At 43.2% G+C, this 11,074-nt stretch overlaps 2 protein-coding genes across 2 annotated transcripts in view; one reads left to right on the top strand and one right to left on the bottom strand.

The window, feature by feature from the left end:
• vti1b (vesicle transport through interaction with t-SNAREs 1B) overlaps positions 1-10,321 on the bottom strand; it is a 31,054-nt gene extending 20,733 nt beyond the window's left edge. Inside the window, exon 1 of the mRNA XM_043697965.1 lies at positions 10,305-10,321. The gene's annotated coding sequence lies outside the window, so the exon portion shown is untranslated. The remainder of the gene's footprint in view (positions 1-10,304) is intronic.
• The window catches only part of rdh12 (retinol dehydrogenase 12), a 29,191-nt gene that overhangs the window by 11,090 nt on the left and 7,027 nt on the right, over positions 1-11,074 (top strand). Inside the window, exons 2-3 of the mRNA XM_043697962.1 lie at positions 5,276-5,394; positions 9,021-9,176. Coding sequence (XP_043553897.1) covers positions 5,276-5,394; positions 9,021-9,176 — 275 coding nt within the window. The remainder of the gene's footprint in view (positions 1-5,275; positions 5,395-9,020; positions 9,177-11,074) is intronic.

The raw sequence follows: 11,074 nt of genomic DNA, 5'->3' as shown, positions 1-11,074 counted from the left end.
ACAGACTGGGGCTGTTTTCCCTGGAGCATCGGAGGCTGAGGGGTGACCTTATAGAGGTTTATAAAATTATGAGGGACATGGATAAGAAAAATGGACAAAGTCTTTTTCCTGGGGTCGGGGAGTCCAGAACTAGAGGGCATAGGTTTAGGATAAGAGGGGAAAGATATAAAAGAGACCTAAGGGGCAGCAGAGGGTGGTACGTGTATGGAATGAGCTGCCAGAGGAAGTGGTGGAGGCTGATACAATTGCAACATTTAAGAGGCATTTGGATGGGTATATGAATAGGAAGAGTTTGGAGGGATGTGGGCCAGGTGCTGGCAGGTGAGACTAGATTGGGTTGGGATATCTGATCGGCATGGACGGGTTGGACCGAAGGGTCTGTTTCCATGCTGTACATCTCTATGACTCTATGTCTGCCACTCCTTTTGCTTTTATTCACTTGCGGGACGTGGGTATCACTGGCTGGCCAACATTTATGAGCCGTCCCTAGTTGCCCTTGAAATGGTGATGGTGAGCTGCCTTCCTGAACCTCTGCAATCCACCTGCTTGTGTTGACTCACAATGCCCTGAGGGAGGCAGTTCTGTTCCTCCTTGTGGGCCCTGACCAAATCTCTGCTGCCGTCTCAGGGCCTTTTCCAACCTGATGCTGAACAGGAGCCTGGTCTCCGGCAGTCCTCCGAATGCCAGTCACCTGGGGAATTTCTGTCTTGGCCAGCTGCAGTGACATGGCAGTGAGGTATATGGAAAATAAAGAACATAAGGGCATGTGAAGGGTTAAAGCATAAAGATCACTGATGCAATGTTACAAGGGGTCTGTGAAATGTTACATTAATCAAAGTACTACAGTGAAGGATCGATGGAATGCTACATCAATTAGTAGAAAGTTAAAAATCACAACACCAGGTTATAGTCCAACAGGTTTATTTGGAAGCACTAGCTTTCGGAGCACTGCTCCTTCATCAGGGGCTTGTGGAGAATAAGATTGTAAGGCACATAATTTATAGCACAAGTTTACAGTGTGATGTAAACTGAAACTGGTGTTGTGCAGTTTTTAACTTTATACATTCCAGTCCAACACTGGCGTCTCCAAATCAATTAGTAGAGCCAGCCTGAGCCAAAAGACCATTGCGGCAGGATGTGACAGCAAATATCTAATCAGCAGTTAGCAGAATCAGCCTGAGGTTCAAGACCATTGTGGCAGATGTGATAGTAAATATCTAATTGTGATATAGTAGAGTAGAACTAAGTTTGAAGTAGGAAATACCATAAGTGACAGAAGCAGAGAGATAACATGAACTAACATCATTGGTTTGTGGCATGCCTGTAGTAAGGTAGCCCTGACTAACACAATTGGACATACCGATAAGCCTGAAGAAAACATGATAACAAAAAGGTATAAAAAAAGGTTCGGGGGAAATGAAAAATTCGCATCCTGATTGTCAGTGCTTTTATTTGCAAATAAAAGATCATCCTCTTGGAAAACTCTCTGCGTCTCCTGGTGATTCTCTACGACCAGTACCCATCAGATTTTACTGACCCTAAACAGCTGACACTTCCCCAAAGAAGTTCACACCTAACTTAGTGAGGGTTCCTGGAGGCAGTTTTGGCAATTTTAAACTTCATCTGCTCTCGAGGTGCCATCATAGAGATGGTAACAGACCCTTCAGTCCAAATCGTCCATGCTGACTAAATATCCTAAACTAATGTAGACCCATTTGCCAGCAATGGGCCCATATCCCTCTAAACCTTTCTTGATCATATACCCATCCAGATGCCATTTAAATGTTGCAATTGTACCAGCCTCCATCACTTTTTCTTTAGCAGCTCATTCCATACACCTATCACCCACTGTGGAAAAGTTGCCCCTTAGGTCCATTTTATAGTTTGCCCCTCTCACCTTAAACTGATGTCCTCTAGTTTTGGTCTCTCCTACCCTGGGGAAAAGACCTTTGCTATTCACCCTTTCCATGCCCCTCATGATTTTATAAACCTCTATAAGGTCACCTCTCAGCCTCCAAAGCTCCAGGGAAAACAGCTCCAGGCTACTCAGTCCCTCCCTATAGCTCAAACTCTCCAACCATGGCAACATCCTTGTGAATCTTTACTGCATCCATTAAAGGTTAACAATGTCTTTCCTATAACAGGGAGACCAGAATTAGAATGCCTTTCTTACAGTCTGCTTGGCTGCACACGCTGTAGATATTGCCTTTGTACTTGCAGGACATACTATGGGCTGTTTTCTCCTGGAATGAGAGAAGGGAATGGATTGAGTGGGATGGAAGTGGATGGCACAGCTGTTAGTCCTAATGCAAGTGGTGGTCAGATGTTCCAAGCAAGTGGTTAGGTAGCACAAGGGGCATTTGAAGTTAGTGGGTGTGTGAGGGTGGTAGAGCATGAGCCTTGGTTAAAGGTGGGTATAGTGTCAGAGATAGATAGATAGCATGAAGCAGCAGAGAGAAGATTGTCTCATCAGGCCTTTTGGAGAGATACCCTACATGAAAGTTGACAAAATTGATACCTAGCCAAAATATGGTAAGTTTTAGCCCGTTCTCCATCCTTGTATTTTTAATTCTTTCACGGGATGCTGGCACAGGTGTCAATGGCAGGGCAGGACTTTGTTGCCCATTCCTAATTGCCTTTGAGAACAGTTTAAGAGTTAATCACATTGGCAAAATCTGGCCTGGTTTTGCCAACCTAGCTGCTCCTCAACACATTAAATTACAGCCAGGTCTGAGATTAAGCACAGAAATTAATGACTTTATTCAAATTACTACAAAATGATTCAGCTTTGGAATACCCTCTGCATACCTCTCCACCTCAATGTGGATTCCACCAGTTTCCTCATTTCCCCTTCCCACATCTTACCCCAGATCCAGCCCTCCAACTGGGCACCCTCTTGAAATGTCCTAGCTGTCCATCTTCCTTCCCACCTATCCCCTCCAACTTATCACCTTCACCCCCACCTTAATTTTACTTTCTCATTCCCAGCTACCTACCCCTTTCCATTTATCTCTCAGACCCCTTGGGCCACAAGCTTCATTCCTGATGAAGGGCTTATGCTTGAAACACTGATTCTCCTGCTCCTTGGATGCTGCCTGACCAGCTGTGCTTTCTCAGCGCCACACTCTTCGACTCTGACCTCCAGCACCTGCAGCCCTCGCTTTCACCTCAGTCTTTGGCCATCTGACCTGATACTGCCTTTTATGTGGCTCCTGTGAAGTGCCTTGGGGCAATTTCTTCTAATTAACAGCATTATATAACTGTGCCAGTTATTTTATATCAGGGCAATAGCAGGGCCAAAAGAATAGCAATATTTCTAACTTAACTATCAAGGATTTATGAAACCAGAAGAAAATTTTGAGAGCCACTAGCAGCCAGTGATCTCCTGGAAATCTATTATTAAATATGCCATTTCCTCATCTCCAGGGCTCAGTTTTACATTAAATGGTGCACTTGCTTGCCATTTATATAACAAGGGTTCGGTAGACATATGTGACAAGTATGCTAGGATGGCAGACAGGAATATACTACCACTTATCAATACTAATGTCTATTGTCCAAGCCTACATCTTCATGATGTTAAGACATTTCCCCTCAACTCTGCCAAATGCAATCTCCTGGGAGGCGCAAGATGATTAGATTAGATTGCTTATAGTATGGAAACAGGCCCTTCCGCCCAACACGTCCACACCGACCTGCCGAAGTAAACCCACCCAAACCCATTCCCCTACATTTACCCCTTCTAACACTACGGGCAATTTAGCATGGCAAATTCATCTAACCTGCACATTTTTGGATTGTGGGAGGAAACCAGAGCACCCGGAGGAAACCCACGCAGACACTGGGAAGAATGTGCAAACTCCACACATTCAGTCGCCTGAGGCGGGAACTGAACACGGGTCTCTGGCGCTGTGAGGCAGCAGTGCTAACCACTGTGCCCACAAATGACTGGGTAAAGAACTCTTAGACCAAAACGTGAAAAATAAAATTCCTCACTGATCTCTTCAGGTAATCCAAACCAACGCATCTCATCCATGCCCACACCCTTGCCCTCGAACCCAACCCCTCCAACTGCAACAAGGACGGAACTCACCCACCCCCCACCCCCACCAGTCCTCACCTTCCACCCCACCAACCTCCGCATAAATCGCATCATCTGCTGACATTTCCGCCACCTCCAAATGGACCCAACACCAGTGATTTATTTCCCTCCCCATCCCTCCTGGCACTTTCCCCTGCCACCGCAGGAATTGCAAAACCTCCCCCATCTCTCCCCCTGACCTCCGTCCAAGGCCCCTAAGGAGCCTTCCACATCCATCAAAGTTTCACCTGCACTTCCACATGTCATTTATTGACATGTTGCTCCCGATGTGGTCTCCTCTACACTGGGGAAAAGGGGTGCCTTCTCGCAGAGCGCTTCAGAGAACATCTCCGGGACACCAATCAGTCCCACCACCTCATGGCTGAACATTTCAACTTCTCCTCCCACTCTGCTGAGGACATGCAGGTCCTGGGCCTCCTTCACCGCCGCTCCCTCACCACCCTATGCGTGGAGGAAGAACACCTCATTTTCCGCCTCAGGACCCTTCAACCCCATGGCAACAATGTGGACTTTACCAGTTTCCTCATTTCCCCTCCCTCTACCTTACCCCAGTTCCAACCTTCCAGCTCAGCACCATCCCCATGACCTGTCCTACCTGTCAATCTTCCTTCCCACCTATCCACTCCACCCTCCTCTCCGACCTATCATCTTTACCCGCATCTCCATCCACCTATTGCGCTCTAGCTACCTTCCCCCCCAGCCCCTCCCATTCATCTCTCCACCCCCGAGGCTCCCAGCTTTATTCCTGATGAAAGGCTCCAGCCCAAAATATTGATTTTCCTGCTCCTCGAATGCTGCTTGACCTGTGCTTTTCCAGCACCACTCTAATCTTGACTCTAATCCCCAGTATCTACGGTACTCATTCCTGCCTAATCAAATCAAGTCCAGGCTTACACTGTTAAAAATTCCAATTCATTTTCTCTGTCCCCAGTGTATTGTCAATTATTCAAATTTGATGTCCCCTCAGAGCATCATGCCAAAGCACCTCATAAGACAACTGTCTTATTCATAGTCTCTGAGGGTTTGTGGTCATATTTCACTTTGTAGGGAGTCTCAGTATAGAACGTAACACTGGGGTCGTTGAAATGAATGTTAAATTGACAAAGCTTTATACTTTTGGCAACAGCACTCAAGGAAAGCAAAATAAAATCATACTTTCCAATTGTTTTGCAGAAGATGTGCTGGTGGGGGAGTGTGTACATCTGACGCAAGGCTAGATGGAAAAACTGTCTTGATCACTGGGGCTAACACTGGGATTGGAAAGGAAACAGCACGGGAACTGGCACAGAGAGGTAAGGTATTTGCTGAGCAATTCTTTTATCTTGTAGGAGTACTTGAATGTGACAGCAAACATGTTTGCACAAATGAACCCTGATGCATTCAATGTCATTAAGCAGTGAAGTTACGGAAACATAGAAAACAGGTGCAGAAGTAGGCCATTTGGCACTTTGAGCCTGCAGCACCATTCAATATGATCATGGATGATCATGCAATCTCAGTTCCCTATTTCTGCCCTCTCCCCATATCCCCTTGTTCCCTTTAACTGCAAGGGCCATGTCCAGCTCCCTCTTGAAAAATCTAACAAACTGGCCTGAACAGCTTCCTGTAGGAGAGACTTCCACAGGTTCACAACTCAGAGTGAAGAATTCTTCCTCCTCTCAGTCCTGAATGGCTTACCTCTTATTCTTAGACTGTGACCCCTAGTTCTGGCCTTACACACATTGAAAACATTCTTCCCGAACTAGCCTGTCCAGACCCATCAGGACTTTATATGTTTCTATGAGATTCCTCCCACCCCAATTCTTCTAAATTCCAGCAAATACAAGCCCACTCTTTCCTCATGTATCAGTCCTGCCATCCCAGGAATCAGTCTGGTGAATCTTCACTGGACTCCCTCAATTGCAAGAATGTCCTTCCTCAGACTAGGAGACCAAAACTGTATATAATACTCCAGGTGTGGCCTCACCAAGGCCCTGTATAACTGCAGCAAGAAGTCCTTAGTCCGATACTCAAATACTTTTGCTATGAAGGCCAGCTTGCCATTAGCTTTCCTAACTACCTGCTGCACCTTCATGCCAACCTTCAGAGACTGTTGCACCTCACCTTTTCCTAAACTGCCACTATTCAAATAGTGGTCTGCCTTTCTGTTTTTGTGACCAAAGTGGATAACTTCACATTTAGCCACATTATATTGCATTTGCCAAGTATTTGCCTATTCAGCCAGTCTGCTCAAGTCACCCTGCAGCCTCTGAGCATCCTCTTCATAGCACACACTGCCACCCAGCTTAGTGTCATTCACAATTTGGAGATATGGCATTCAATTCCTTCGTCCAAATTGTTAATGTATATTGTGAACAGCTGGGGTCCCAGCACTGAACACTGCGAAACCCCACTCGTCACTGCCTGCCACTCTGAATAGGACCCGTTCCAATTCTCTGCTTCCTATCTGCCAACCAGTTCTCTATCCATATTTGAAAGTCCTGATGCACAACATCTACTGATTCACCCTTGTCCAGTTTACTAATCACATCCTCAAAACCTTCCAGCAGATTTGACAAGCATGGATTTCCCTTTAGTGAATCCATGCTGACTTGGACCAATTCTGTCACCACTTTCCAAATGTTCAGTTATTACATCCTTAATAATTGACTCCAGCATTTTCCCTACCAAAGACATCAGGCTAACCAGCCTATAATTCCCCATTTTCTCTCTCCCTCCTTTTTTAAGAGTGGCTTTTTAAAAAGAATTTTAGAGTTTTACAGAGGAGAAGATACAAATATTCTGCATTTCCTCTGGAAGAAACATTACCATCATTTAAATGTTTGTTCTAGTCTCTCTAAACAAAAGTGTCAAGGAAAGCTCCAGACTTTTATCTGTCTCTGTTAATGCATTATGGGTTGAAAAGTATTATAGTGGACAAGATGTGAGCTATTTAAAAAAAAAACAAATGTTAAGGTTTTTTTTCTCATTTTTCTACCTTAAAATGATTGTAGTGATCATCTTTTATGATGTGCTGACAAAGCAGAGTCAAACAGGTTGACCCCCTCAACCATTATACAGCAGGAAACCAGTAGCACGGTGGGCTAAACTGTAAACCCTCCAACAGTCTGGCATGAAAAACTTTAACCATTTTTCTTTTCTTTGTAAAAACACAAACTAGGAGCAGCAGTGGGCCACATGGGTCCTCGAGCCTACTCTGCCATTCAATACCGTTATGATTAAACCTTTATCACAATGCCTTATTCCTGCATTCTTCATATAACCTTTGAGGTATTTAAAACCTAGCAATGTATCTCTCTCTTTCTTGAATAGATTGTGACTTGGCCTTCACAGCTTTCTGTGTTAGAGAATTCTACAGTTCACTACCCTTTTGAATGAAGTAACTTTTCCTCAGCTCAGTCCAAAATGGTCCACGTGATATCCTGAGACTGGCCCCAACCAGAGAAAACCTACATCTATTCTGTCCAGCCCTGTTAGAATTTTATGTTTCAATCAGATGCCTTCTCATCCTTTTAAACTCCAGTGAATACAGGCTCAGTCGAACCAATCTCTTCTCATACGGTGAATGTCTGCTACACTCCCTCAATGACAAGTATATCCTTTCTTAGATAATGAGACCAAAACTCCACACAATTCTCCGGGTGTGGTCTCACCACATTCCCTTCTTCTGAACTCAGATTTGTCAGCCTTTAGCTCAAATAACTTTCCCAGTGCTTTTCTCCCCACAGTGTCTGTGATTGCTTTAAGTTCTCCCCCCACCCCCCTTTCATTCACTTCATGATTTTCAAGCAAGTTTGAGAAATTTTCTAAGTCTTCCACAGTGAAAACACATACAAAAGGTTTCACCATTTCATGTCTTTTTACTGACAGTTCCCTTGAGTTACTCTCTCAAGGACTGTCTTCCTTTTCAAATACTTGTCTAGTTCAGTGCCTTTTGGGCCTGTTCATTTATATTCAGCCATTGGGGAAAATGGGAATGTCGTTTTCATACAAAGTGTGGGAACATGCACCGAATAAGCAGGAGAGCCAAGGATGGGGGTGGAGAGGGTGGACTGTGACAAATCCTCAAGCCATTCACAAGTTAACAGTTAAAACCAAGAGATAGATAAGCTAATCTTGGAGTATATGTTATGGATTATGATTTTTAAAAGTTTTGGTCAGTTACAAACATGACGCTGCAGAGTTTCTTCAACAACAGAAGTTTACTACACAAGACATAAAACAACAAAAAACAAATTATCTAAATGCAGGCGGTTAGAAAAACAATTTAAACCACCAGCAAAACAATGTTTGTACCTTCTCAGTTAAAACTATGCATTTAACTTTTTTTGCCCCCTTCCCTCTTATTCTCAAAGGTGGTTTTCAAACTGACACCAGCAGAGCTCTCTGGTATAGAAACCAGCTACTGTAGAGAAAGCAGCAAATCCACCTCAACTCACCTATCAAAATGTGTCCTTGCAGTAATATTTTTCACACTTCAATACAGGACAGAACTAAATCCATATTACCTAAATATATGATTTGTTTTCAGAATCATAAATACCCACAGTGCAGAAAGAGCGCATTTGCCTCAAGACAGCCCCAACCCCCCCCAAAAGGCCATCCCACCCTATCCCCATAATCCTGCATTCATCATGGCTAATTCAACTAACCTATACATCTCTGGACACTACAGAGTAGTTTACATGGCCAATCCATCTAACCTGCAAATCTTTGGACTGTGGGAGGAATCCAGAGCACCAGAGAATCCAGAGGAAACCCACACAAACACCAAGAGAATGTACAAACTCCATACAGACAGGGTGGAATCAAATCTAGGTCTCTGGCGCTGTGAGGCACTGAGCCAACGTACCACCCGTATGTTTTAATCAAAAATCATAATTAAAGCAGGAAATCCTGTCCATTTGGTTCTTCACAGGTGCTCGGGTAATCATAGCCTGCAGAGATCTGACCAAGGCAGAAGCTGCAGCCCATGAGATTCGGGAAGACACTGGGAATAAACAAGTCATTGTTCGGGAGTTGGATCTTGCCAACACTAAGTCTATACACCAATTTGCTAAAAATGTCATGAAAGGTAATTAAAAAAACAAATGATATTTTTGTCCCATTTGCTGCAGATTTATTTATTTGACTTAGATTACTTAAATGATCAAAGAACTGTGAAGTATCTTGCAGACTGTATCAAAGAGAAATCAGGAAAGGCTACAAAGGTGCACAATAGATAAGGTGCAAGTTAAAGGCAGCAAAATGGCAGAAATACTGTATGGTCACTTTACCTCCATATTTAACAGGAGGACCAACAACATTGACTGAACAAAAGAAGAAATCAAAAATAGAGCATAAAGATTTGTAGAAAAGGGGAAGGTAAATGAGATAAATATAAAGGGGATATAACCCTTATTCAAATTATTGCAGTTTTAATCCTATAATCAGATAATCAAGAGTAGGGATGTAAATATTGTTTTAAAAAATTCTGTTTAACCTATTAAAATTATACTGATTAACTGTTTAAACATTAACAGGAGTGTTTACTAATAAAATACCAATACACTTTTCAGTTTAAATTCTACACAAAGATGAAACAGGATAATGGGTAAACCAATATCTTGCATAATATCCTCCAACATTACTCATGCCTTTCCAAAAAAGGTCATTTTTCTGCAGCACTTTTTCTATTCTGTTTTAAACATTCACTGCAATCTATTACTGGCAAAGCTGACACTTCTTGGTTAACTGTTTACTGTTTTTTAAGAGTCATAGAGGTTTACAACATGGAAACAGGCCCTTCAGCCCAACCTTTCCATGCCGTCCAGTTTTCACAATTAATTTAACCCCATTTACCTGATTCATATCCCTCCATATCTGTCCCATCCATGCACCTGTCCAAATGTTTCTCAAATGACAAAATTGTACTCGCCTCCACTAATGCTCTGGCAGCCCATTCCAGACACTCACCACAAACTATGTGGAAAAAAATTGCCCCCCTGACCCTTTTGTATGTCTCCCCTGTCACCTTAAACCTATGCCCTCTGGTTTTAGTCTCCCCTACCATGGAGAAAAGCTCTTGGCTATCTACCTTAGCAATGCCTCTCATGATTTTATAGACCTCTATAACGTCACCCCTCAAGTCTCCTACACTCAGGGATACACAAAGTATTTTACATCCCGAGTCGGGCATGGGGCTAACGTGGGAAATACTGACCTTGCTAATAATGCTGAAAGGCAGAGAGCAATAAAATCTTGTAGCTGCAAGACACAATTGATAATGTGCACGTCAGCAGGCTAATACTGATACCATAATTAGATTAAAATTTCATTGTGCTGACATCAAATAAAAGCCAAACACAAACAAGTTCCTCAAGCCTTTCTTGTCTTTATAGGGGGGTTGTTCCTGTGATGACAGGGTGCACTATACACCACAGTGAATGAAAAATATTGACAGCAAATATAATAAATCCTGAAAACCTGGAAGTGATTCAAACCAAGCCATGAATCAATGGTACAGTTTGACACAGCCAGAGAATGGTAAAGCAAACGACTAGCAATCCAGACTGGTAGTGTAATAATCAATCAGCTCTTTGTTCACTGAATTCCTTAGCTTAGCTGCATTGCTGCATAAAGACTGGAGGAAAAGCCTGAGAGGAGGGTACGCAGAGGGTAAATTCAATGTTCCAGTGACCAGTCTTGGAACAGACTCCCACAGTGGAAGCCATTTATATCGATTTGTTCAAATGGATATTGAACAGAGTTGGATGTTAGAATTTAAATTTTGGGTGCAATATAGAAGTAATTTATAACAGGATGTATGACATGAGTCATGGTTCAGGGTTCCCTTAAGGTTCAGTTGGCACGCAGAATACAATGTGAGAAAATGTGTAAGGTTATGTACTGGATTAGAAGAATAGAGGCATAGACAGTTTTCTTAATGGGGCAAGGCTTCGGAAATCTGAAGCTCAAAAGGGATAGGTTAGT

This window comes from Chiloscyllium plagiosum, chromosome 10 (assembly GCF_004010195.1).
Source record: "Chiloscyllium plagiosum isolate BGI_BamShark_2017 chromosome 10, ASM401019v2, whole genome shotgun sequence".
Classification (NCBI taxonomy): domain Eukaryota; kingdom Metazoa; phylum Chordata; class Chondrichthyes; order Orectolobiformes; family Hemiscylliidae; genus Chiloscyllium; species Chiloscyllium plagiosum.
This window is presented reverse-complemented; position numbering and strand designations above follow the sequence as displayed.